Genomic DNA, 27,599 nt, shown 5'->3' with positions numbered 1-27,599 from the left:
GTTTGCTTAAAAAGCAACAGCTGAAATTTATAACACTGCCTCTTCTGATTTAAAAAAAAATTTGTGGCTTGTAATTGGTATATTGTTTGGATAGAAACCACCATTTACTTCTTTTCCTTTTTCATAAATATATCCATTATATACTGTATGCTTGAGAATTACTTATTAGCTGAAATGTTTATATTAAAAAACAACAGATAACAATAGTTTTAGGAATTGTTAACTTTTATTCAACACTGGATGCAAGCAGTAAACATACAAACTGGTGGTATGATGGCTCTATAGTCTTCAGCACAAGCTTGCCTTAATGAAAACAGAAAAAATGAATTACTAGGTGTAAATCACCAACTGATATTTTATGAACTCACTGTATGCTGCTGCATCAGTTCTATAAGAATTATTCAGTGACATACTGCCTTTACAAAAGATAAAAAGAGTCCATCTGACCGGCAGCTTTTGTTTAGCTCATAATGACCATTAAATATTTCTAAACATTTTAGGTTTCCAGAACCAGCGTCAATTTTGTTTTGTATATATTCAAAGGGTATGGATGAGGTTTCATTGATACACAATGTACTGTATTATCCTAATAAAGGGATATCAACCTACTACAGTACATTTTTTTAACTACATCAACATGCTACTTCTGTCATGTTATTGCTAATAGTGTGGTATTTTTTATCGCATCGTGTGTAAAGTCTTTTGAATTAATTGGTGACATTGAAGAAACAGGGGTTAGAATGTAAAACTGGATTAATTGTAAAACATGTAATCATTGATGTCCAGATATACTGTCCCTAAGTCTATGAAACTGCTAGATGAACACAGATGGACACATCCAGCTTAGTCTCTACAGCTCACTGTAGAAGGCCCAACAAATTGTCTACCCACTTCCATATGGCTGTGTTCCACTTTCATTGCATTATGATATCAGGCTCAATGTTGAAAAGCAGGTCATCATTTCCTCTGCGTACTTCGAGAAGCAGTGGTGATTCGTTCATTAGGGCTTCTTGCAAATCACCAGTTGACAACAATGGGCGTCCATTCAGTTTAACAATGATGTCGCCGTCTTTGATCCCACCTCTGTCACAAACAAAGAAAACAGTTTCAGGAAGGTATAATCAACAGTAACATTTACCTTTAACAGCATTAAAGGTAATCTATAATCAAAGTCCTTTTGCCATGTGCCCAAAAGTGCTTTCAACCACATCCCTCAACTCTAAATGAAAGCTTTGAGTTCTGTTTGCAATAGGACTTTTAATGCTTTTAATAGATTACCTTTAATGCTGTTAAAGGTAAATGTTACTGTTGATTAAAGCATTAAAGGTAATCTATAATAAGATACTTATTCCTTCATTTCTGTGGAAGACTCCCTTTACATCCCTTTACATCAATTTCCCTACGGGATTAATAAAGTATTATCTATCTATCTTTCAATTATGAATTTTGTTGGAAGTTTGCACTTGAACTTATTTACTGTATATTTTCAATATTAAAGGGTCTGAATACTTATGCAATCAATGTATGTCAATTTCTGATCTTTATCTGCATTTCTCTGCTGACATTTAACTTATTTCACCCATAAATTTGTTTACTTTGCATATGCAAGTTTTGATTGAAAATATTAAATGACAAATGTGAATACATAATTTGTAATTCAACAAAATGGTGTCAATATTAATTTGCTGTTTCATTAGATTATAAAGCTTCAAACATTAGTTTGTCCATACTTTAAAGTAATTCCATATAAAGCAATACATAATTCCCACTAATGATATGAAATACATTTTAATTCCCTCTTTTAATTCTTAACTCTCTTTTAAGTCTTAGACTACATTTATACTACATCCCCTATTACCCATAAATTATACCTGAACAACTGCATAAAGTGCACAAAGTGCTATTGAAATAGAAAACATTTTACCACATTTGTAGATCTGAAATCTGAAACTTTGAAACTTTATTCAAATTTTGTCCACACTGAAAACATATTTTATGTTGGTGTTAATGGACATACTGTACTTACGTTTATTTTGCAAAAATGAAAACAAATTCAAATGTTGGTAAGCATGAATTAGTGTTATTAGCATAAATATTACAAATTAACAACATTGTTGATTTACACATCAACAAAATGTAGTGTCTTGCCACGATTAATTGGAAAATTACTGGATTTTTTTCACACATGTTTTTCTTGGTGCACTTAGTTAAATTTGTAGCACCTATCTGTTCAGCGAATCAAGACTCCCCAGCAAATGTGTCTAAAGAATGACACATTAAAAGCATTTACTTTATCAATCCACAAACATGTTCAGCTATTTTACATATTAGAGAGGAGCATTCTGATTTAAAGAGGCTTCAGTAGGGAAATTATACAAGTTAATAACATCTATTTATTTGCATAGCTACTGAAATTCAAGTTTGATAAACTACAGTATGAACTGTAGTACACAGTAGTAAAAAAACACCCCAAAACACACAAAACACTTAATATACTGCCTTGAAACACACTTTTCCTTAGGTAAAAAATATGTATATAAATATTTATTAACTCGTAGATAAGCATCTTTAGGTGCACTTACTTCTGAGCTGGGGAATTTGGCACAACTTCATGCACATAGATGCCACTACTCACATCCGGGAAATCAGAGTCCTGTTGCTTCAGTTCCTCAACCAAGCTATAAAAAACAGACAATCAATTATTCAGAAGGAAGCCACCTGGTAACATCCTGTTTAAAAAACAAATAATTCTAAGTCTTTGGATATTGAAACTTAGAAAGCAGTCAAAATTAAGATGCAAATATCTACAATGTTTGGCAAGAATAGTATATACTGTACTGTTCTTCATGATGTGTGTGAAAGTATTGTTAAGAGTTTGTTGGAATGAATATCGGTAATCCCCTGAGATCTACAGTATATTTACAACAGTGATAAAATATTTTGAAACTAAAATCCTTCAATACGACACAATAAACACTGAATCTGTCAGTACAGCTTATAAGAAAATTTTCTTTTACAAGCACTCTGATATCTTTCACTGCTTTCTGTGCCACACACTTCATTCTTGAAGAAAGCAATTGGTATCTTTGGATGCAAAACATCTGCATTTCATTCTTTGAACAGAAACAACATAATATAAGTATGCTTTCAGTGGTGCAGTGCTGACTCACTTGTGAGGGACTGAAGAAAGACTATAAAAAAGAGCAAACACAGCTGTTTAAACAGCCCTCACTTCTCTTGTCAGTATGAGAAAATAAAATGCATGGCCTAATTGAAAACCCAAATAAAATCCAGATTATAACATAGAGTGTACTGTGATGTTAACACTTTATCTTTCTCTGACAAGTTGTTGAGACATAATAACTACAATGTTACGATCTGAAATGGGGGAAATATGAATTCTTTATTTTATATCATTTTATTTTTTTAATTCAATAACTGACAAAGATTCAAAAAATGTTTGTCAATGTTTTTTGAGAATTGAGACACTTGAACTGTCCAATATAAGAACTGGACAGTGCAAATGTTTTAAGCTGGTGAAAGGTTTGGAAGTTACATCCTGTACTTCAAACATCAAAGAAAGAACAACACTCACAATGAATAATTTTAGTTCATCCATGGTGATGGTGAATTTAGCTAAATTATTGGATTTATTTGTAAAACAAATTCCACAACATGGATAGATACATCCTTTATAAAAAACAAAATTAGTGGTCTGTCACAGCAGAATTCAAAACTGACTTTATGGCTTTGTACTGTTGCATTATTACACACTGTTCAAATGAACATAATTTAATAGAAATTACTACTCACCCTGGAGTAATAGTAAGCATTCGTATGCCAATAAAACGCTTCTTTACTGCCTTAACCTCTGAAAATAAACAAGTTGCATACCACATTGAGTACACATATAATGTTAATTAACAATTTTTCTTTTAAATATGCATTTCACTAAAATCACTAAATGCCAACAATTTACGAAATTCATAAAATGAAGACTGTGGCCCTTGCTTGCTGGGATAGGCTCCGGCTCCACTCAACCCTGAATTGATAAAGTGGTTAGATAATGGATGGATAAAATGAAGACAATCTACCTAGATTTCAACCAAAATTAGATAAGGAATTATCATTTTTATTTGTTTTTAAATAAAGGATGCAGAATCTCTGATACTTGCAGAAATACTTAGGCTATGGGTTGAGAGGATGCACATGGAGCAGAAAAAATAGGAACGTGTTGATTCTCTCTACAGTACTTAAATCCTGTTTTAGGACCTTAGAGTACAGTTTGAGCCTTTGGGAATAAGCATTGCTCTCTTACACCATGCAAACATAATTTATTCCTTGCGTGAATGTTTAGGAATTCAACAGAAGTCATCTTCTGGGTTACTTTTCTTTCCTTTCTAAATTTTCTACTGCACTTCCATGGGTTATTTGAATAGAGGCCTCATCTGAAATGTAAAAATGATTTTACGACCCCCAAAATGAGTATCACTCAAATGCATAATGCATATCATATCAAAACGTAAATCATCCTTTATATTTAAGATCCCTCAAGCCCCCTTTTTTGTGGTGTTCAAGGCACATTTAAAATATTTATCTAGCACAAATGTCATTGTTTGCACTAATAAACTACTTGCTTCATGCCTGCAGTCAAAAAACATAAAATAGCAAGCCAACAATGTTAAGTTGGATGGATGTTCACTGCCCATACATTCAGCTACTTTCTTATGACCACACTTTAAGAATATATTCAGAGTTGTGTCAATTAAAAGGTGCAAATGTAGAAAAGGAGAGACTCATTTATTTATTTTTCTTTTCACATACTGTATATTACCTATCATATTACCTATTTTTAGAAACATATGACGCTTAAGCTGTCCAAGTCAATATTCAGTGTGTGTAAACAATCTTTTTTTTTATTGTACATTTTATTTAGCACAAAACAAGCATGTACAAGCAAGTAATGTGGGAGGGGTAGTATAAACAATTTCTCCTTCACAGTCTCACCTGTATCAGATCACAATGTCTGAGACTGTGGAAAATAATAAAATCTCCACAAAATATTTTGTTGTACTACAATCAAGATAAAACACAAAGCATGGATTTTGGAAACAAAAAGCATGAAAAATATGCCATAAGAGTTTTGTTCATCAGTGCCACCACACAAAAAAACTCATTTGAAACAACTAATGACAACTTAGAAAAATAATCTTTAATTATGAGACAGAAAAGTCATGTACTGTAAGTATTTCTCTATGAGACCACTGCAACAGAAGAAACAAAACGTCTTTGTTATAAATATACCATCAGACACCAGGGTTGAACAATAAATATACTATATTTTATGTATTATACTGCACATTTTAAGACTAGGACAATCACTAGTTCACTGTACATTTGCAATGATTTGTGCCTAGAAAAAACTATGTATCTCAAGGCTGTGATGGAAAAATATTGTACTTTATGCAATATTGTCTGCTATGTGTTGATTTCTAAAGATATTAAATACTTGTTACAATTATGTACAAGCAGTACATCATGTACACAGTCAGGGAAAGTAGCCCTTCTGTTATACGGTATGTCCCTGTTTCATCACTGGTATCAATAGATATGGAGGATAGTGTTTTGTTTAAAACTTATAGGACCCTTTGTAAAAACAAGCTGTTTTATATTGTATGTCCATAATCTATCAACCACTTGAAGATGTTGAGAAAAAAGAAGGGATGTAGACTACCTCACAAAATGTTACTAAAGATGTTACTTAGCTATTTAAACTGATAGCTTTTTTCATCACTGTATTAGAAGCAGACTGTATTACCTTTGCTGTGTTTGTCATGGGATTCATTGAGGAAGCGAGTAATCCGATCAGAAGGGATTGCAAAGGAGATTCCAGCTGTGACTTTTAAGGTATTGATTCCAATTACCTCTCCGTCCTGGAGAAAAGAGAAAATGTATTATTCAATATACAGTAGCATCTTCCAATAATAAGCGCTATACTAAAGATTAAGGCTATAGCAGAAACTTAAATTTCTGCTCTATCTGATATTCCTTTTACATTTGTGTCAGTCTATTCTTAGCTACAAGTAGATCCAAGTTGAATAAATAATTGTAGTTTAATGGGGAACTGCAGTCCCAGTTTCATAGACCGGTTATTAAATATTGGTAACAAAAAGAATGAAGGTATCACAAAATTTTACAAGTTCCGAATAAAGCACAAAATCATGAACTTTGTGAAAGTACTGTATAGTCGCCATGTTGTTGAAAACCTCTGTTCTTGCCAGAGACGAGAGAGTTTGCACGAATTGAGATGCGAAATGGCCCTTCCTGCTCACTAGTCACTGTAATGACTAAGGTAGTAAGATGTACGAACAAATAATCAGACTGTGCAGCAGAAATTTTAACACGACAGAAATGTTCCAATGGGATCTGCATGCAGAGTTAGCAATTTGTATTTGTTGGAAAAGCCGTCTCAAAGTCGAGAGTCATATTTCTATTGGATTAAAAAAACTGTAGTAACAAACTTCCCTTTTTTGCAATGTAATAAGGCCACGTCATGTCACCGGATGTTTTGTTGCCGGATGTTTTGTTCTGAATTACAGAATACGGCGCTGTGCATACCTGCAAATTGTGCCTATTTTGTGATGCAAATTGGAGGTTTACACATTACTGTGTACATTTCACTTTCGTTGTGGTTTGAAATGCTCTCATCAATACAGATTCTTTCTAGCCCAAAAATATAAAAATAGTGTTGCAGTTCCCCTTTATGTCTTTATTAGATACTTCTTATTTACAAAGGACGAACAGAGTATAAAATATATTAAAGTACCTTATTCCTAACTAAAACAAGAGTTAGAGAGAATGACAGTGTGAGCAGCCCACTTAATCCTGAATAGCAGGGAGCAAGATTGTTAGTACATCACTGAAATGTCAGAGATGGGAAGCACTTCCTTCTGGCATCTATTGAAGTGCAATTCATGATGCACACATTACAACTTTGGTTTAAACCATGTTGGGAAATAATGCAATTCTAATGTTAAAAATAAGGTTTTCTGTCATGTTGCAAAATTCAGTTACATTTCATACAAATATAATTGACTCAAAATCAAAGCAGTTAATCGTTTTTACTTACTAGGTTTACAAGAGGTCCACCTGAATTTCCATACTATTTATGAAAAAAGGAAAAAAAGGTAAAATAAATAGAGAAAAGGGCTGAATTGATTTGACAAATGTATAATGAAGGATATTACAAAATTCATACGTAAACAAATTTTCATTACATTAAACCAATAACAAAACTTTTAAATCATGTCTGCATTTTAGTGGAAGCTTAAAAAGTGCCTCTTTTTTGTTCTATTTTGTTCTACTTAAAATCCTTATGAACAACTGCATTATGAAGAAGCAGCCAGGCTTGCTAAGTCACAACCTTCAACACAAAAAAGGCATTTCAACAGTGAAGTCTAGTGTATGAATTAGTCCTTATACGTCAAACTCAGCACTTCAGTCACTCTAAATAAGAATGGAAAAAGATCTGTTATAATATATATCTATATAATATAAACAGCAGCAGTAGTCTAAGATGAAAGACGAAATTTACTATAATACAGTACATTCAGTCATTCAGGCCAAAAGAGATGGAACACAGTTGCAAATTATCTGTTTCTCATTTGCAATTCTCAAAAAACGCAGAAAGTATGAACATCAAATTTCTAGACATGACTCGGGTTGTGTATCTGTTGCCCGTACATTGATGATTGCATCTGTCTGAATGTAGTCCATGTCAGAGTCCCTCAGGCCCAGCTCCTTTCCATCTCTCTGAGCTGTGCTCACGATCCCTGTAGTCACAGTGTTTTGCAAAGCGAAGGGACTTCCTATGGCAACAACAAATTCCCCAGGTCTGAGGTCAGCTGACTGGCCCAGTAACAACACTGGCAGCTTTTTCTGTCAAACAAAGGAGTATTTGGTTAAGCGAAATCAAAACAGAATGCCGGAAAGACATGTACTGTAAAGAGTAGTAAATGGCAAAAAATATATCTCCTTAGCAGAGCAACTAAACCTAATTTCACTCTTGAAATTTGACACAGCTAATTGTTTTTACTTAATTACTATTTCTCTACTTCCCATACCCTTTTGGATCTATTAACTTATTTCTGAAAGAGATCAAGGAAAGTGATGCAGAGCCCTTGTGTACTGTACCTATGGCATGAAATTCAAAACACTCAAACAGACTCATGGCTAAGAACACAAGCCTTAGACAGTGCACACATTGTCTTTCTGCCCTGGGAGTACCACTGGTAAGGCAAGACTAACACTGCATTTCATAATGACAGGGGTAATTGAGAAGGCATGCCCAAAGGCCAATGCATCAATGCCCAAAGGCCAAATGTCATACCAAAATAATATAATGTCTAACAATCATCTATTTCCAGGACTTTGCTTCACGGTGAAGGCCGTGGAATACTCAGTTACTCTTGCATTTCACCTCTCAAAACAGACTCACTGGCACCCTTGTGCCAATCCTTTAAAAGATCTCATTGCCTTCTCAATGCATTTTTTAAGAAAGGCCTTAGCTGAGATGTATTGCACTGTACCTTATTACAGTACCTGTAATGTGGATACTAAAATAAAGCTGTAACTACATATTATGTAAGAAACCGGGTAAAGAGACTATTGGTCATGAATAAATTTTGATTTTGAATGTTTGACAGGATTTTTATGTTCAAGCTGGATCATGTTAAGCCTTCTAAAAGATTTTGATCCAACTTATTGGAAATACTCCTTGACTGTCTAGCCTCAATATAAACCAAATGGCCTCTTTTTTAGCTCTCATTTGGAAATGATGCTAAACACCAATACAAGCAAAAGCCAAGTGAACTCCCTATGTAGTTCAGCCAAGCCACAGAAGTGCTCCTAGCAGCCAATGCTTGAGGAAAGTACAAATGAAACACTTAGCATTTTGCCTAATACACCAAAAACATGAATGTAACAACAGGACTTCTGGTATACTTAGTTGACATGTTTGACATGTCATGTATGCAGAATCTGCTCATTTAATTTTGTCACATTTAGAGAAAAAAAATCTCTTTTTTACAAGCGAACTGCAACTACTGCCATGGATGTTGGATGAAAAAGACCCACGTGTGTAGTGGCGGAACGGGGGATTAGCCCGGGCTCAGCAGTTCAGGAGATGTATAGAAACCTATGCCCTCAGGCAGCAGACGTGGGGCGACCTGGTGCTAGTGTAGCGGAGCTAGTTTGGATACGGTGATGTCAGCGCCCTCACTACGCGTAGCAGGGACCTCAGCTGCCTGGGCTGGCGGAGGTCTCCTTTAGCTCATGCGGCTGGTTCCCTATTGTGTTACGCCGGAGACCCGGGTTTGCGCACCAGGTGTGCGGGACAGAACAGGTGGCGGAGGGCACGAGCCCGCGCGGAACCGCGACGATCACACTAGGTGGGCAATGCTGAGCGAAGGTGAATGAATGACCCAGAAATATATAGCCCCAGAGAGATGGAGACACCGGAAGGACAGCAAAGCACAGGAAACTATGGACAGGACAGAGTAGGAACGCCCTCTGGCTGCAGCGGGCGTGACAACTACTCCAAAACTAATCTGCTCATCTAGTTTTGTCATATTTAGAAAAAATGTCTTTTTACAAGCAAACTACTTTTTTCAATTAAAAATTATAATATTTCACCAGAGCAGTCTTTCATTTGCATTTATACTGTATATAGAGTTAAGGCTAGAACACTGATTTCAGTAATTCGGGACAAATCCTATTAAATATGACAACATGACAAATAGCACTGACCAGAGGCTATTCCTTTTGCATAGAAGTGAAGTGGGCTGCTTTACTGTTTTGAATGGTAGGTCATTTAAATATGACATGCCAGGATTTCTCCTGCCAAACTATTGCTTCTCTTGTTTTCTAGCAATTAAGATAGCAGCTTAAAGTCTTTAGAATACTAAGAGAGTTTTCTGCATCTTTTAGGTCAAACACTGACCAAGGGACACTTTTGTTTCTCCAGAAAACATAAAAAAAACTTGGAAAAGCTTTCCTTATTTTTCTTTTGATCCTTGAACTAAAAATTCTCATTTACACTGGTAACCTGCATTGAATCAATCTAAACAGCAAAACATTTGCTAGAGCAACCTGAGTGTAGTACCCTACTCATGGTTAAGAAAGCAGCGCACAGCACTGAGCCCAGAGTCTTAATCATTAATCCATGCTTGCCAAAAGAATACGTATTGTACAGTATATATGGAGAAGATTAATCACTGTTTCTCCTATTTTAAATTTTTGTGAAAAAATCTGCGTACCTGTGGATTAACCTTAATAGTCGCTATATCTGATTTCTTGTCTATATCTTTAATAGTGGCCTCATACGTATCCCCATTGTGCATTTGAACTTTCAACTGCTGCCGACCAGATACAGCAGTTGTGCTTGTGACAACGTGGGCATTTGTCACAATGAGTCCCGTCTCAGTCATGATAAATCCTGATCCACTGGACAATGGCACATTACGACCAAACAAAGGATGTCTGAAAGAAAAACAAAGAGGCAAGATATTAACATTAAATGGGCAGTTTTGTTTTGTCTGTGCATATCACAAAATGGTAATCTATACTGTTAAAATATCACTGATCTAACAGACTAATTTAATTTGTGCATTTCAATGTATTGCTCCATTGTCCATACTTTCCCATCTCTTAATCTAACAAAATATTTTGAAAACAATAACACAAGGAGTTTGAGTTTGCTATCAGCAAGAAACAACAATGTCATATGAAACGTCATTTTAAATACTTATGTTATTTAAAAAATTAATGTTTCACCTTTAGAATACATACCTTATGAAGAGCTCGATATGCACAACTGCAGGTGCAATCTTCTCTACAACGTCTGCGATGAAATTAAACTTGTACCTTGGGCTGTTGGGGTGTTGAGGACCTATACTAGCAGAAATAATTGTTCATGTTAATAAACAGTATCTCAGTATATCTTTGATGACTAAAAATGGAACACAAGACACGTCACAACAGGTTGTACAAACAAAAACAGACACTTAGCTCTGAAACATCTGAGTAGGTCCCCTTTTACACCAGAATAAGCATAACTGTATGTTCACCCTCAAGCTATTTGTTGTGTTTTAACTATGTCATTGTAGAATATAATTTAGGTGGCCATACTGTACATCCTTTCATTTTTAAGGGTATACCTGTTATATACAGTACCCAGAAGCAAATGTAAATCACTCTCTTCAAACTTATCTTCTTATCTTATCTTAAACGCATCTTCATAGAAAAATGAAGTACAGATTTTGGATATCGACTTAATGTTTTGGCATACTTTCACTCACTGTCTGGGGTGTTCAGAGCCAGCACTTTCAGCTAAATGTGATCCATCAATTTTAGGCAACAAAGGCTCTAGTGTGATGTTCTTTGCAGGAGTATTAGTCATTACTGAACTCCATGTGTAGTAATTGATGGAAATTGATTAAGTGAAACTCCTGAAAGCTCATCTTGATATAACACCATTTCAGCAAGACAATGTCCATGCTGGTTGTGTGATGGCTGCTTCCTTACAAGATGAGAATGTAAGTTACACCCTGGACACCCTCCTCACCAGATTTGAGATTCATGAGAATTTGTGGGATGATATGAGATGACATGTGAAATCTAGAGTTTAGAAACCAACATACAGGCACATGCTTGTCCAGGCTGTATGAGAGGAATGGGATAGAATTCCACAAGACAACACCTTCTATCTGGTGCAAAGCATATGCTGCAGTTGTTTAACATGTGGTGCTTCAACAGTGGCCACACATACTACCAACCACAGATTTTCACAACCGAACCCCTGCTGATCAGCCCCCTGATGGCAAGTGTTAATTACAGTAGCAAGAAAAATTTACCTCAGTGATATTTGTTCAATAAAATGACAATGCACTTGTTCTAAAAAATATAAAATATTTTCCTGATGTGAATTTTCTGGAGTTGCACATATATATTGTTTTATATGCTAACTATAGAAACTGACAAACTCTTTTTATTTTGTTAAAAAACAGCCAATGCAATCGTTGGGTAAATTAAGTACACTGAATAATATTTTTTCTTTTTCATAAAGAAATATATTGTAAAAAAAATATATAATTTAAACACATTATGCTATTTATTGCCCCTATTTTAAACCTATTCTACAATATCATGTACTATTTATCTATAGTACATGATATTGTACTATATCTATGTTTTTTTATTCACTCATTATTTCCCATAGTATAGAAAGTTATTGATTACTTTGATATGGGTTTTTTGTTATCATATCATTGCTAACTGTCTAATAACTTTGGTTCCAGAGACATGCCTAAGTAGGTGTTGTTAAGAACGTTTTCCTGTTCTGTTCACTTGCTTGCTCAGGGACAGTATACTCTGTTTTTGACAGTGGAAAAGATCACAAACTATCAAAAGTGGCATTGCCTTAATGTCTCCCTTCCAAATTCTGTTAATAAAAAGAATACAGTTTTGTATTTTTAGGATGCATTCCTGCAGGAGGCAACATGAGGCAAAAAGAGAGCTCTCAGCATTTTTTAAAGTACACATACCTGTTGTTAAACCTTTTTAACAGTTGAAAAGCACACTTAAAATATTTTTAATGTAATAGTATAGCATCTCTGTGAGGAATGAGAGAACAATGATTGAGATTGAGATCTCACTAGAATTTACTACTGCTACAGTAGTATAAAATGTATTTATAACAAAGTAAAACATACAGTACAGTACACCTTAGGTACAATAGTAACTTGTGTTTATATAAATACCAGTATTATTGTGACCTCAGTTTTAAATATTTACTCTGTGTGCATTGTTAAAGTATGCTATCTGTTCCCCTTTTACAAAGGATGTGCAATCTGAAAAGAACGTTTTTTTTTTCTGTTTTGTTGGGCACACACAAAACAGTTAAGTCTCCCTGCAGGACCCAATACCAATGAATGTACATGTACCTAAAAATAAAAAACGGAATAAATATGTCTTTCTATGTAGACTCACAGATCTTGAAATATTTTGGGTTGTTTTCTGAAAAGGCAATTACACCTACTGTAGTTATTTCCAGCACACAGCATCATGGAACACAGGTTTTATAACAGACTCTTAACTGAATCCTTCTTCAAACCACCATTTCCTGTACATTTTTTGGCTATGGTTAAGTCATACTCATTCTCTATAATTTTGTGCCTTCATGGTATTTAAGGGTGGTTCCAACACTCTATACTCTCAGTTGGTAGCCAATAGTTAAACTTGCACTTTTTTCACTTTGCAGAAAGGCGTCTGCCACTTCGTCATTTCAAAATTCTATTTAGTATATTCACAGCAAAAAATAAAAAGCTTATTGGTGATGAATTTAATCTAAATATCCATCCTTTGTATCATAAGTCCCACTGCAGATTTAATTATACACAAGAGACACTAAAACGTTTGTGAATGTTTGAGAGTAACGTCTTTGTACAAATGCAACATTTTTACTTCTTTAACAACATTTGCTGCACAGTATTAACACTGACATGATGCTTTAGTGAGTTAACATCTAACACTTCAATGAGGAACTCTGTTCTTTGGTGGACCTCTAGTCATAAGTGTGATAGACCACATGTTGAACAGCAAAGGTCTTGTTAGTTTAAAGGTGATGAAATTCACTGAATATATATATTAAACAATGTTTTCCATGTCTTAATGTTTTAATTGTTTTGTTGTGAAACTGTAGTTAAAACATACACCCCATGGTTATTTATATTTTAGAGACTATTTTTTCTTCGATTGCTTTGCTTTTTTAACCTCTAAGAAATCATAAGTTAAAGTGTGTAACTTAAATGTCAATGTTTACATTTTTCCACAGCTTGGCTTTGCTTGATGTTCTGCAACAGAAGTATTCAATGTGACTGCAGCTGTGGAAAACTGGCAGAGAAATAAATAGCTGACATTGAATTCTTGGCGGGAATGTACAGTAGTAAAAGGTAAATGTTTTGGTTAGTGCTGGGATTGCAAATGTATTTTCAAACTTCCAGCAATTGTATGTATTTTTACTCATGTTTTAAAAGTCAATAACAAAAAGTTACAAGTAAGAAGAACCTACATTTTATATAGCCCCTTTCACGTTCCATCACCTCAATAAAACAGAGACAGTTCTACACAAATTAAAACAGTAAATTGGAAGTGAGGATTTGAAAATGTTTACAGATCTGCAAAATCTCATATGATCTGGAAGGTCATTCCACAGTACTGGAGCAACAAATCCAAACCAGAAAGCAGCTTCCCAGTGGTCTGAGCATTATGTTGGGAACTAAAAAGTCTTTAAAGGATTGAAGCAGTATATTTAATTTTATTCTGAAATCCACAGGGAGATAAAGTAGGTGATACAGTAAATTATCATGCATTTTTATTTGGGTTACAATCTGACCATCTGAGCTCTGAACATGATGCAATTTGCCCACAGTTTTAATCTACCTGTAAACACTACATAAGTCATTCTGCATCAGACTGGGAAAGATCTGTATGGATACACACAGTTTTATAAAGATGAAATAAAAACACCTTTACAACACTGTAAAAATTAGATTCAAATTCAAGGCTCAGATCAAAAGTGTCCCCAAGATTTCTCATTTCAGTACTTACACTGATTTCAAGAACATAATTGGTTAAACTGAGGCTGAAACATTTGCGGTGTTGCTACAGAGATCCAAGCAACATAACTTTAATATTTTTTCAAGTTTGTATGTTCTTCCATCCAAGTTTTAACATTATGTGTTACAACTGCATGACTAACGGGCAGAGTGGTGGCTCTGTGGCTAAGGAACTGCGCCTCTGGCTGGAAGGTTGCCAGTTCAAATCCTACTCTGTTGGGCTCCTGAGCAAGGCCCTTAATCCCAACTGCTCCAGGGGTGATCTACAATGGCTGACCCTGCACTCTGACCCCAAGCTTCTCCCCCTGTCTGTGTGTCTCATGGAGAACAAGCTGAGGTATGTGAAAAGACAAATTCCTAATACAAGAAATTGTATATGGCTAATAAAGTGATCTTATCTAATTACAAACAAATACAAAATTGAACATTGAAATGAAGGCTGATGCAATACTGTACTTTTCACAACCAGAAAAATCTGAACCAAACATTTATAAAAACCATTAAGTGATGAAAAGAAATGGAGAAAGCAGTTGTGTGGTGTCAGATGTGACATAGTTTGTTGAGAAGGAGGAACAGCCAATTTAAGCACACTATTTTCTATTAAATAAAGTGATCTTATCTAATTACAAACAAATACAAAATTGAACATTCAAATGAAGGCTGATGCCATACTGTACTTTTCACAACCAGAAAAATCTGAACCAAACATTTATAAAAACCATTAAGTGATGAAAAGAAATGGAGAAAGCAGTTGTGTGGTGTCAGATGTGACATAGTTTGTTGAGAAGGAGGAACAGCCAATTTAAGCACACTATTTTCTATCAGGAAAGTTTAACCCACAACAAAGCACTTTCAGTACTACCAGTTACCTTTTCTAAACCATTCAACTAGAGGGTATGATCAAATGTTAAAGGTAGCACTACAGTGCAGCTGGACAAGAATGGATCATTAGTAACACTATCAAGAGCTGTTTCTATACTATTCATTGCTCTTAGGCCAAGGACTCACAGCATGTTTGTATATACAGTAAGTGAGCTTGTAAAAGAACAGTATATGCCAAATGTTGAACCTTTGCTAAATTACAAGTTAGATATTCACCAATAATTACTGAACAGGTAAGAGTCTGCTTTTTTAACAGAGGGGTAACATCTGCAAAGGAACAATTTCAGACCTTAAAAATGAATTGATAATAAGCATGATAATGGGAATTTCATGAAAATTTGAAATTAGCAGGGAATCCAATTGAATCCAAGAAACATCTATTGGAATTCATTTTAGTGACCATTTTTAGACAGCTGTTGAGGAGAGACTGCATGAGATTCTCATGCATGAGAGTTGCCTTAAATTTAAGATTACATAAGTATTCAAAGAATTGGAATTACAAGATGCAATTTGACTCCAGTAGTTAATTTCAAATTTTAGAAAAATGAATGTGCAACAAGGTGACAAGGTGGTGGCAGGAGTAGCATCCTCTCTCAGACTGGTTAGTTAGTTCTCTGCTACCATTTGCAAGACTTCTGTCCTGTGGCATCCCTGGCAGAGGTGAAAACCTCTGGAAACTGGAAACACTCCCTTGGTGTTTTCTAATTTTTTGAAAATAAAGCTCTAATTAAGGGATGCCATCTGAGTTCATCCTCAGTGCACAACTGTCACCCGTGAAGCCACCAGCACTGGGTGGGACCTGTCACCACGGCCTGCCAGCTTAGAGACTTGTGATGTAAATACACTACAAGTAGTCCTGCAGGTTCATTGGAGGTTAGTTCCTATACCTAAGGCATCACAGCCAGTTTCTATACCTGTGTACTCATTGATTCATGTTAACCCGTGGAACTGTTTTACCTGCTATTAGGAAGAATTAACATAGGGTTTCAAATACATTAGACCCGAGGCTCTTCTAAAGCAGTATTCAGATCTGATTTCAAGAGGCAATGAATAGTGAAAAACAGGGTTCTAATATTACTTTACCCTTCATCGACTGGCTTGCCAAAAACAGGCCTCCTGTAGTATTACTATTGGACTACTGGTGTTTCTTGAAGACTTGTAAATGAACAGACAGGCCTGGTTTTCTCCATCTATTTTCATATATTCTTGAGATTTCACTAAGAGAATGTGGTTGTTATACTGATAGAATTAAAATATAATAAAAAACAATTTTCACAACTATCTAAAATGCCATCAATGCTGTAACTGTAAAGCATAACTGACTTCAGAAATCTATAGACAGAAGTTCAGTGACATGGGTATTTTGAATTAATAGACCAGCTGTAGCAAAACCTAATAGCACACCTAGTTTTGTGTTAGTTAATAAAACTAACCACAAGTCTAAAATAAAAGGTTTTACTGTTGAAGAGTGGTGTTTTAATTAAATCGATACGTAATGCTGACAAATCAAATTAAAAAAACATGTATACTCTTCTTACTATTGCAGTGTTACAGTATGCTTTTACTACTGAATGTTTGATTGTCACACATTGGAATCGAATCTTCCTCAGTGACAATAGCTTGAAGTGAACTTACTATGAATAATAAATCCAGCTGATAGAACAAACCTGGTTGGCATAATGAAAAGTAAGTTAATTTATGAAAAATCTGAACTGATAATGATGCCTTTGCTTGGATCCTGTGTAACCACAGTACTGTATAGAAAATTAAAGGCAAATGTTTACCAAGTTTATTTTGTTGCATAGGACTGTGAATAAAACACTCCGATTGTAGCTAGTTTCCGTGTCAAAAAACACTCAGGGCTTTCTCACAGACTTCAAGGACGACTGGGAATCAGACTGGGCTGAGCTTGTAATTTTACCAGTCACCCGTGTCAAGGAATAAGCAAGTCTGACAGCTCATGACTACCATGTCTCAAGGGAAGATCACAGGCATTTAATTCAGAATCAAAGTAAAACTCAACCACAAAAACATATACACATCTATTTAACCAGTTTCTAGTGTTTCCTGTTGCCTTTCATTATTGGGAGTCAGTGAATGTTTATAGCTTTGTATTGATCAATCAAACGGTCAACAGTCAAGTTTATGTTCTCAAGGAATTATATTTAGATCTGAAAATTGGTGGTACATTAGTATTTTCCTAAGGCCTCTGTTGTCAAGATCTGTATTAAGGTTGATGGAGCTTAAACACATATGGTATTATCTTTCCTAAATACTGAAGGTTAGGGTAATCAAATAATGAAACTAAAACATTACACCTTTTAATGTCAGAACTCTTGAACATACATTGTGACCCCAAATGTCAGTCAGGATGTTTTTTTTCCAAATTATGTCCTATTAAAACCTTATACAATCAACCTACATTTATCCTGTGCAATAATCTAGGAAGCAAGGTAACAGAAGGGGTATATTATGAAATGGAAAGGTTTATACCTCTTACAACCTTGCCTTGATAGTATTTGTAGCTACTGACTAAAGCCTGCAAGTCAGAACTACAAAAACCAGGATGCTGTGAGACAATTATTGGTTCAAACAGGCTGATTGTTCAAAGTTATTTTCCATTCCCTCTGAAGCATGTATGTTTCTATCTGGGTGTGGCAAACTTTCAGGTCTTTTTTGGAGACCAGTACCATGTTGTTGGATATAAGCTCAAAGAAACTGAACGGTTAACTTAAAGGTTGCTATAGGTGAAGTTTTGTCATTTAAATCAATGTTTCTTTGACAGGTATTAGGTTATTAGATTAGGGAACTGCCCTTTCCCAATCATATGAGATCATGGAATACAACAGGAAGTTACTCCGTTTCCATGTTAGAGGACAGAGGACTCACGCGTAGTCTTTGGTCATAGCAAATTTGCGTCAAACCTGCTTGGCTGACTGACCTCCTGACCATAGGACTCATACAGTAAGAAATGAACTTAAGAAGTAGCTGAAAAGGTGGAGGAGAGGTCCAAAGATGAGTATGAAGGAGAAAAGGCATACAGTATGCATAGTATTTACAAGTTTTTAACATAGTAAATGAATGATTACAATTTGAGAATCAGGAAATGATTACAGTTCAGAATAGCTGGGAAGAACTGAACCTGGCTTATGTCGTCTCTCCCAAACTTGATTGTAAAATAAATGATGAAATCTTACACTTTGAAGACACTTTGGAATTCCATTAACTTCCTAATTAAATGCTTTTTTCTATACTATTAGAAAATGCAAAGTAATTGCTGTATCAATCTGACACTAAATAATCTACCCAATTTCTCCCAGAAGTGCACAGTTGGGTTAAAATAGTTGAAACGATTACAGGGTTACAATTCCCATCATAGAGGGTAGAGAGACTCAAAATGTAGTCAACAAAGTCTGCCATCATCATCAAAACGTTGACTCCAAAAGTTCGCAATTACCATGCTGTTCAAAAACAATGTTTTGCCAGCACCAACAAAAATGAGAAAATCGGACCTTTCCATTATATTCAGCAGGTTGTTGCCCAAGTTGGTTATATAATCATGTAAAGGAACAAGAAAAGGTTTATTCCATGCTGAAAAGAAAATAAACATTTCAGCTGTAGAGCCTTCTTCATAATCATGTAGCCTGGTCACATTGAAAAATGGTTATAAGAATCATAGATTACTTTATTGTTGGTTATGGGTCTTTCATTACATCTAGATTCATTAGCACAAGCAATTAGAGTCCTAATTATAACTAACTGGCACAGGCATACCTCTGATTGCCTAATCTGCCTTAATAAATTGTCTTGAGAGACCTGAGCATAAAACAACACCAAACAGTTTGCTCTTACTTCATTAGATTTGTCATACTGTCAATCATAGTTGCTGTAGTCTCTTTGAATCTGATGATCCTGCCATTGGATCATTACACACAGTTCACCAGATATGCATCAATCACAGATACTTTCTGACAGGAGAATGTGTTCCTCCTCTGGGTCACTGAGATTTGGCCTCAATGCAGTGTGATTGAAACTGGTAAAACCATGGGTGTCTTATGCATGCAATTATCATCTATTTCTTATGACTTTAAAATCACCGTATCACTTACCCTCTAAATTATACCACCAATAGTCCTGCTTACTAGTGAGTTTATTAGATGATGAATCTTTTATACATTGACAGATAAAAAAATAAATAAAGGTAACATTTCCCAGGAAACAAACACAAATTGCTAGTTACCACCAAAGGGCATGGTGTTCAGTTTTTCAAATGAAACGTTTACCGATTGTGCTGTTCTTTGCTGAACTCTGAAAACAGTAAAGCTGTCTGGGACTGAAAAAAAAACATTCCTGTCAACTGCAGGAAATGACAGAGGCATTTTAGCTACCACACTCAGGGTGCAGCAGTAATAGAAGAGACATTGTAGCCTTGTTGGCGTATGGTAATGAATAACTGTAACTGTTCAGTGGCACAGGACAGGGTTCAAGCCATGCTTGCTGGAGAGTTGTCATCCACTGGGCAGAATGACAATCTAGAAACTTTGAGGGGTTGTGCCACACGTCTAACAGCTGTTTTTATAGGATGTTGAAAGTGTGGGCTGAGAGCATGAATTGGTGCATTATGTCACCCTTTGACAGAGTATCAAAGGAGAGCATCTGTGCAAAAACTCTACTGGGTAGCAACAAAGCACAAAGTTACATCCAGTGCAAATCTGTTTTTTGCACAGCAGAAACATTGCCTTACTTTCAGTATTCAATGCGTTTGAATTTTACAGAAATAGTCAAGAACGCATTATTCTTAGTCTTATTTTATGCCAATCTAAAAACAAAATCTTTATGTTAACAGAATTTATATCCTCAAAACAACCAGTAGGAACACTTATAGTTAATAAAGCAAGAGGTTGCCCTGGTCCAAATCTTAAACAACCTTCCAATTCTCCTCTGAAATATTAATAAGGAATGATGAAGTGAGATAATTTTCAAAGGTTAAATGGAACTTATTAAATATCTTGTAAATCTTTGAATTGGCAGACCTCTCATGTTTTCCTCCAACTGCCAGTAAACTGCGAGTTTATCCAGAAAACACTTACGCTATATACAGTAAGTGTAAGCAATTATTATTTTTAAGCGCTTTGAGTGGAGTATAAAGAAAAGTGCTATATGCTGTAAGTGTAAGCAATTATTATTATTATCACCATGTATTTCAGATACTGTATATGAAAGACATTTTAAGTATATAGATCCATTATTATTGTTATTGCATTAATCTTCATCAGAGATAAACTCAGATATGAATGCAATTCTTATTCTTTTCAGTGCTGACTTACTGTACTTCCGAGAAAACCAAAAGGTTTTGTCATTTTTAAATAGGATTTTTAGTAACAGAGCCTTCCAGTCAACTTATTTAGTAAACCATTATTTTTGAAAAAAATAGTATTGAGTCAATCACTAATAAAATTAAAACTAAGAAATCACAAAGTCTTGTAGCCTGTCAGGATTTGAAACAAAAAAGACTTACCTGATTCACAGGGTCCTTTCTGAACCTGGATAATCGCTGGCAGTCCTTGCTGCAGAGCTTTCCTGCTCATCGCCTTCAGCTGGCAAACATTGCCGTAGGTTTTCCCGTCGTTGCCACAAACCTTATAGGCCAGTTTGCATTGACAGACCCCCTTTGCAAGGCGCTTTCCTGCCGGGTGCTTGCACTCAAGACCGTCTCCGCAAGGCAAGTCATCCTTGCGCCCGCAAGGGTCTCCTTCGCCGTGGGCGCACACCAGGCAGCAGTTACATCGGTCGGGAACATAGCCGCTGGGACAGCTGGGGCTCGGGCACCTACTCACATCGCAGCGCGACGGACACTTGGGTCTAGGCTCGGCATCGATAAATTCTTGGATGACGAGTAAAACTCCTCCAAATAAAAAAAGCTTCATTCTTAGTTTCACAATGGATTTGCAAACTAAGAGAATAACCTACAGTACTGTATGTGTCACTTGAAACGTACTGTATGTACGAGACCAGGGAAAGGGCAGTATATGAAAAAAAATCTCAATTAAAAAAGTTTTAACAGTTTAACAGTCTTAAGAGCATAATCTTATCCTTTGAGGTTTGTAAATTTAAAGTATATCAACAAAAGAAATGGTTTAAAATAACAATATCCAATGCTAATGGAAAAGTGCGTTCCAACACCTGAAATAATAAATCATTGGAAGCTAAAACGCTTCTCCAGAAAGGCACGATCGTATTGTTTCAGCGACTGAAAAGTCATAAAGAAAAACACCTGACTCGAGAAAAACGATCAATTCAAACGCTTGCTTGGTTTAAAAATGACACAAAAAGAAGCACAGCTATGTACACCGTTTTACACGAATAGGCTTATGTAAAACGATTCGAGAAAAAGAAACTCTGCTGCGTGTCAGGAAGTTTTATTTGTCCTCGAAGCTGGAGTTGTCTCAGCAGTTAAAGCAAACAAAGGCGGACAGCGGTTTTATTTGTATCCTGCCATGAGAACTTTTCTCGGCTAGCGGAGTCTGGAGCTGCCTCTCTGGACCCCTGCGGTCATCATGACTGTAGAAACACAGGAGGAGGAGGAGGTAACACACCGCCCGCAAGATTCTGTTTAAAATTCGCCTGCAGAAAAAAAAATGGAAAGATGACTGTAGGTCTTTACTTTTTGTGCTGAGGAGTAGCCAACTTTATGCGTTGAACTGCTGAAATGACATAAACCCACAATTTTAAGAGCCAAGTAGCTGTCTTATTTTTTAATGCAATCTTTACTGTATGCACTAAGTACTATTACTAGTAAAATCATGGTATTAGTAACTATACGAATAGTGAAATGGGTGGGAGCAGTAATAGCTGTTAATTTGATCATATTTACACTGCAAGTCTATCTTAATTCATGTCCGATATATAGGATAGATGTAATGTAGGGAACTGGATCAGTAATGAATATTACAAAAACATGATTGTTAAGTCTAGGAAAAGTACCTACCTTCCAACTGCTTCAGTTGGAAAACAGAAGCACTAATAAGACATGCTACACAAGTTTAAAAAAAGATTTATGAGCATACTGGAAATTGTAATAGATTAGTTGTTAACACTCAATGAATCCATCCATTTTCTAACTACTTCCTCCAATTCAGGGTCTCAGGGGAGCCAGAGCCTATCCCAACAAGCAATGGGCACAATGGGTACAGAGTACACCCCGTACAGGGGGCCAGTCCATCAAGGGCAGACAGACACGCTGACTTACCTAGTGTACTGTATGTAACGTACGGTATGTCTATAAACCTACAGTATGTCTTTGGTCTGTGGGAGAGCACCCAAAGGAAACCCATGCAAAATAGGGAGAACATCCAAACACCACATACAACACATAGCACCCCAGATTCAGAATTGAATCCAGGGATCCAGCACTGCAAGGCAGCCATGCTAACCACTGCACCACCATAGCACTTCATTTTGGCTGCAACCATACAGTATGTAGTTTGTCTTCAATGAGCATTAACACGTTTTTGAAGATTCAGGTCTATGTGAATTAAAGATGCCTAAATTATAAGCTTTGCTCCCTACAATACTCATAATAGGTAACTAGAATATTAAAAAAAAATATTCATTCCATCAAACTTTTCAGCCTTTGCAATCTACTTGAGCCGTTTCCTCCTTATAGCCAGAGCACTGTATGTTTCTTTACATTCATATCTCACAGTGCTTATGTGTTACAGTAGATATTACTGAATGTATTGTAAAATATTTTAATTCCCAATATACTGTACACTTAAACTACTGGCAAGAATACTATGAAATGTATGCATGTAAAAAATACTCTGTATGTCAACGTAATTGGGTTAAATTGGTGTGCAGGAGTGAATTTATAAATGTCCTTTAAAATACTGGACGTTTAATATATAAAATGTCATTAAAGTTCTGCTAAAAGATCTGTGTCTATAAAAGCAAGTATTTCAAAGGCATCCTCAAGCTTTCCGTTTCTTTTATTGTGTGTTAAGCTTGATATGACCTCTTGGTAACATCCTGTAGTGCCTTTAGCAAAATTAAATCTGTCAATCTGAAACCACAAGTTGAAATTCCTGCTGGTACCAGGAAAAAGCTTGGATTTCATTACTGATGTGTGGCTTTAAAGAAAAAAAACCCAAACGTTTATGTCCCATTTTTAGTTTTGTAAAACTGTATTTCTGTCACATGATAGTGTCTGTAATGCTTTTTAAAGTTCTGAAAAACTGATGTTTGGAAGTACTTATGTGAAGATTACTTTTAGGGTACATTTAAATTCAGAGTGAATATTTGCAGCAAATATAAACTTCTTCTTGTTCTTGTACTAACTCCATATGCAGCACATACATCACTCTCAATGCTTACAAAATGGCAAAATGATGACTTGTATAAATTGAGTTTTCAAGTGAAGATCATCTGCTTATTGGTGAGAAAATGCCATATCAAGGTTTGCATATTTTTCATTCATACAGGTTCCTGTTACCCTTCTTATAAGCTAAGGATCATTTCACCCTAGGTATTAGCCCTTAATGAAACCAGTTTTGTTGGATGAAACAAAACACATGACTCCATAGTTGAATTATTTCCTTGGAAAAACATTCCTTTGCATAAAGCCTGCACCAAAAGATCCCAAACAGCTTGCCCCATAATTAGATTAATTTTATTTTACAAATAAGGCTAAAAATATATTTTTTTGCAGCAGTCTAATAAAACAAAAGAAGGCTGCAAATATTATTTTCCTAATATGTTAAAATATTAATCTACAATGTATCTTTAAAAAGAAATGTATATAATACACACCACTGTTCTATTGTTGTAGTTAATCATATTTTTTCAAAACAAGTTCAAAACAAACTGAAAAAAGAAATACAGTGCCTTACAAAAGTATTCAGACCTTTCCTATGGTATCCAATTTTGTGAAATTACAAAATTATGCATACATCTTTTTTAAATCTAATATTTTATTCAAAACCTGAGTGCACAGATTGAAGTCTTCTAAGGGCAAGAGGTTTTAGTAAGTGTCAGCGAAAACTAAAAGAGAAGAAATTGAAATATGCGGATTGTAAAAATATTCAAACCAATATACTCAGTATTTGCTGGATGCACTTTTGGAAGCAATGATTTCTTCTAGCCTGCATGGATAAGATTTTTTGTAAATTCTCCTTGCTAGATTTTGCTCAATCTCTGTTTTCTTGGGTATCACTAATGGACAGCCATTTTCAAGTCTTTTGGTAAATTCACATTAGGATTCAAGTCAAGACTTTGACTGGGCCACTCAAGGACATTCAATAGTCTCAAGCAACTCCAGGGTAGAGTTTTCCTTGTGTTATGAATAATTGTCCTGATGAAAACTGATTTTTGTCCCAGTTTCAGGTATTGTATGAAGCAGGTTTTACTCAAAGATTTGCCAGTTCTTTGCTCCATCTCTGTTTCCATCCTTTAAAAGCCTTCCAGTCCCTTCTGATGAGAAGCAGAACTACAACAATGCTGACAGCAACATGTTTCACAGTAGGGATGGTGTTCACTGGTGTTTAAACCAAACCTTCACAATTATGTCTTATCTGACCACTAAACCTTTAGTTACATGCAGTATTTGCAGTGGGATGGGGTTTTTTTTTGTTTGCAAAATTCTTGCAGGATTTGAGAATTTGTTCAGTTCGAGACAAAGCCATTAGTGGAGTGTCTGGCATATTATTGACTCATTTTCTCCTGTCTAAACCACTGAAATATGTACTGTATTGTAACTCTCTCAAAGTCACCATTGGCCTCACAGCTGCTTCCCCAACCACTATCTCCTTGCCATGCTGCTCAGTATGGAGGCACAGCCTGAACTAGGCATCTGGGTGTCTTCCACTTCTTAATATTCAAATTTTCTGTGATCAAATAGATATTAAGTGTATCTGACATGTATTTACGCCCTTTTCATGATCTCTGCTCTTATACAACTTTATCCCCAAGTTGTTCTGAAAGCTCCTTGTTCTCCCTGGTTGTGTCTTTGCTTGATATTCAGTACCTGTCTGAGGGTAATTTATAAAAATATTTGAGATAAAAGAAAAAAAAGTTTAAATTCCCTGTAACACCCATCTCAAAGCCCACAGAGTAAATGTTGCCCAGAAATGTGCAAACTTCCGTCTAGGAAATAGAAGGGAAACTGATGCAGCTGTGAAAACAACTTCCAAATACCGAAAGCTGTGTGCTGACATATTTTATCAGCTCGAAGACTAAAGGAGGATAGCAACACCTATCCATTTCACAGTGTTTCCTACGGTAATACAGACCACAATGTAGAGTTAATGGTGAGAGGATTAAATTGTGTTGAAGAGAAAATAGCAACTGCTAATGAATAAATATCTTATTTAATATTTCTGTTCTCTCATCTCTCATTAAGTATCCCTTAATAAACAATTTAAAGTAATAATATTGCAGTGCTCCACTCTCCCCAGTGAGTACTTCCTTGTGAGTATGGAATGGTTCCTGCCTACGACCACATGTTCCCTTTCTCTTTTGCCACATGTCTTGCTCTCTAATCTATAGTACTTTCTGTTTCTCCCTAGTGACTAGCACACCACTGTAAACTAAAGGGTAATTAACCCCCTGTCGTTGAAGCGAAGTCTCCAGCCTGCTCTGTGCTGCCGTCCAGCTGATGACCCTGCAACAGGGCCTGCAACAATCATTTAGCAGCTTACTCACAACTCGGATATCGATGTTACGGGATGTCTGTCTCAAAACCGGATGCTAAAGATTTTCTCGCTCATGAGAAACGTATACTTTCTGTACCATTTTATTAAATCTTAAGAATTATAATCGTAGTTTGAATCCCATCCATCCATTTCCTAAACCGCTTTATAAAACTGCTTTCTAAACAGGGTTGCCAGGCAGCCAGAGCCTAACTCAGCCAGCAAAGGGTACACGCCAGAAAATTTGAATTATGTTGAAATATATTTTCTATGAAAACAATATATAGATTCAGGTATGAGTGAGAGAATGTTTGTAGTATTAGGTCTTCTTAATGAACTATGAAGTACATATGTAGAGTAGGTTGTCAACCAAAACAAATTATTTAAAAATGATTTCATTGCATAGCATGAATTCAAAATTGCAAAAACATCATTTTTCTTTTACATTTTGTCGCAGACCTCAATTAGCAGACATTCAGTAATATGAATGTGTTTATCTAAAACATTTTTTATAGCCGGTACCTTAAAGAACTTGCTCTCATTGATGTTTTGCATTATTGCTTAAGAGTCTTACTATCAAGACAAGAACAGAAGCAGGTCTCTTCTGCTAGCTTTCTATTCACTTTAATGTCAAGTGAGAAACAATTGCAGTAGTCCTTCATCCATTTTAATGAACTCATAGAAGGATTAATTTCCTCTCTGTGCATTTTGTGGTATGATCTGTTCTATTCATATCACACCATCTAGTGGTTCACAGTTACATAGCATAAAACCTTAACAATCTACTTTTATTCTTTCTTTTGATGGAGCAGGAGTGGACTTCCTATTGTATAAAAAGAATAGTAACAAACACATGCCATATGATTAGGTCAACACCAAGTTAATCGTGTAGTTAGAGAATTATACAGTCACCAGAAGAAAAGGAACTAAAAAGCAGAGGCTTTCAATGCATTTCAACCACAGGGTTTAACTCCAATTTAAAGATCTATTGTTAGTATAAAAATTCTTCTATTAAATATAAAATATTAAAAATGAACCAACAGGTCAAGGGATCTATCCTAAGCAATATGTGAACAGATTCATTGTATCCAACATTTTCTTTGATACACAGATTTGGGAAAAATATATCTGTTTCTCTCTGAGGAGCCACTTGAAAGTCTCTGAGGTTCCCTGACATACTTTATCCTTTTTTTAACTTATTGCTGTTGTACACAATGTAAGCTAGGATTATTGTATTTGCGTGTTTGTTTGTATTAGCATTACCTGTTGTGTATCCATTGTGCTGCCCTTATCTCCTGTTTGTCCCACCATTTTGTGTGCAGTTCCAGACCCTGACTCACCACTGGTTTAAATGGAG

General features: G+C 35.6%; 1 protein-coding gene across 4 annotated transcripts; it reads right to left on the bottom strand.

The window, feature by feature from the left end:
- Positions 1-207: 207 nt before the first annotated feature.
- On the bottom strand, positions 208-27,599 carry LOC148677976 (serine protease HTRA3-like). Of its 4 annotated transcripts, none has more exons than XM_088629404.1 (11): positions 27,506-27,599; positions 21,076-22,181; positions 10,849-10,948; positions 10,317-10,539; positions 7,744-7,938; positions 7,130-7,162; positions 5,819-5,933; positions 3,814-3,871; positions 2,583-2,678; positions 888-1,083; positions 208-303 (listed from the first exon to the last, which is right to left on the bottom strand). In XM_088629404.1, exons 2-10 carry the CDS (start codon positions 21,482-21,484, stop codon positions 915-917), a joined length of 1,398 nt encoding a protein of 465 aa, XP_088485530.1. In that variant the 5' UTR covers positions 21,485-22,181; positions 27,506-27,599; the 3' UTR covers positions 208-303; positions 888-914. The 4 variants fall into 4 exon arrangements, with proteins under 4 accessions (XP_088485530.1, XP_088485540.1, XP_088485514.1 ...); XM_088629414.1 differs by having other exon boundaries at positions 975-1,083; XM_088629388.1 differs by having other exon boundaries at positions 208-1,083.

The sequence above is a fragment of the Lepisosteus platostomus genome, chromosome 1 (assembly GCF_059453375.1).
Source record: "Lepisosteus platostomus isolate fLepPlt1 chromosome 1, fLepPlt1.hap1, whole genome shotgun sequence".
Classification (NCBI taxonomy): Eukaryota; Metazoa; Chordata; class Actinopteri; order Semionotiformes; family Lepisosteidae; genus Lepisosteus; species Lepisosteus platostomus.
This window is presented reverse-complemented; position numbering and strand designations above follow the sequence as displayed.

Excerpts from the sequence above, each read along its gene's own strand:
- LOC148677976 (XM_088629388.1), bottom strand. The coding sequence starts at position 21,484 with ATGAAGCTTTTTTTATTTGGAGGAGTTTTACTCGTCATCCAAGAATTT. Across the intron at positions 10,949-21,075 it reads GAAAGGACCCTGTGAATCAG|GTCCTCAACACCCCAACAGC; the intron begins GTAAGTCTTTTT and ends CTGCTAGTATAG. Across the intron at positions 7,163-7,743 it reads AGACAGATGCAATCATCAAT|TATGGAAATTCAGGTGGACC; the intron begins GTACGGGCAACA and ends TTTCATAAATAG.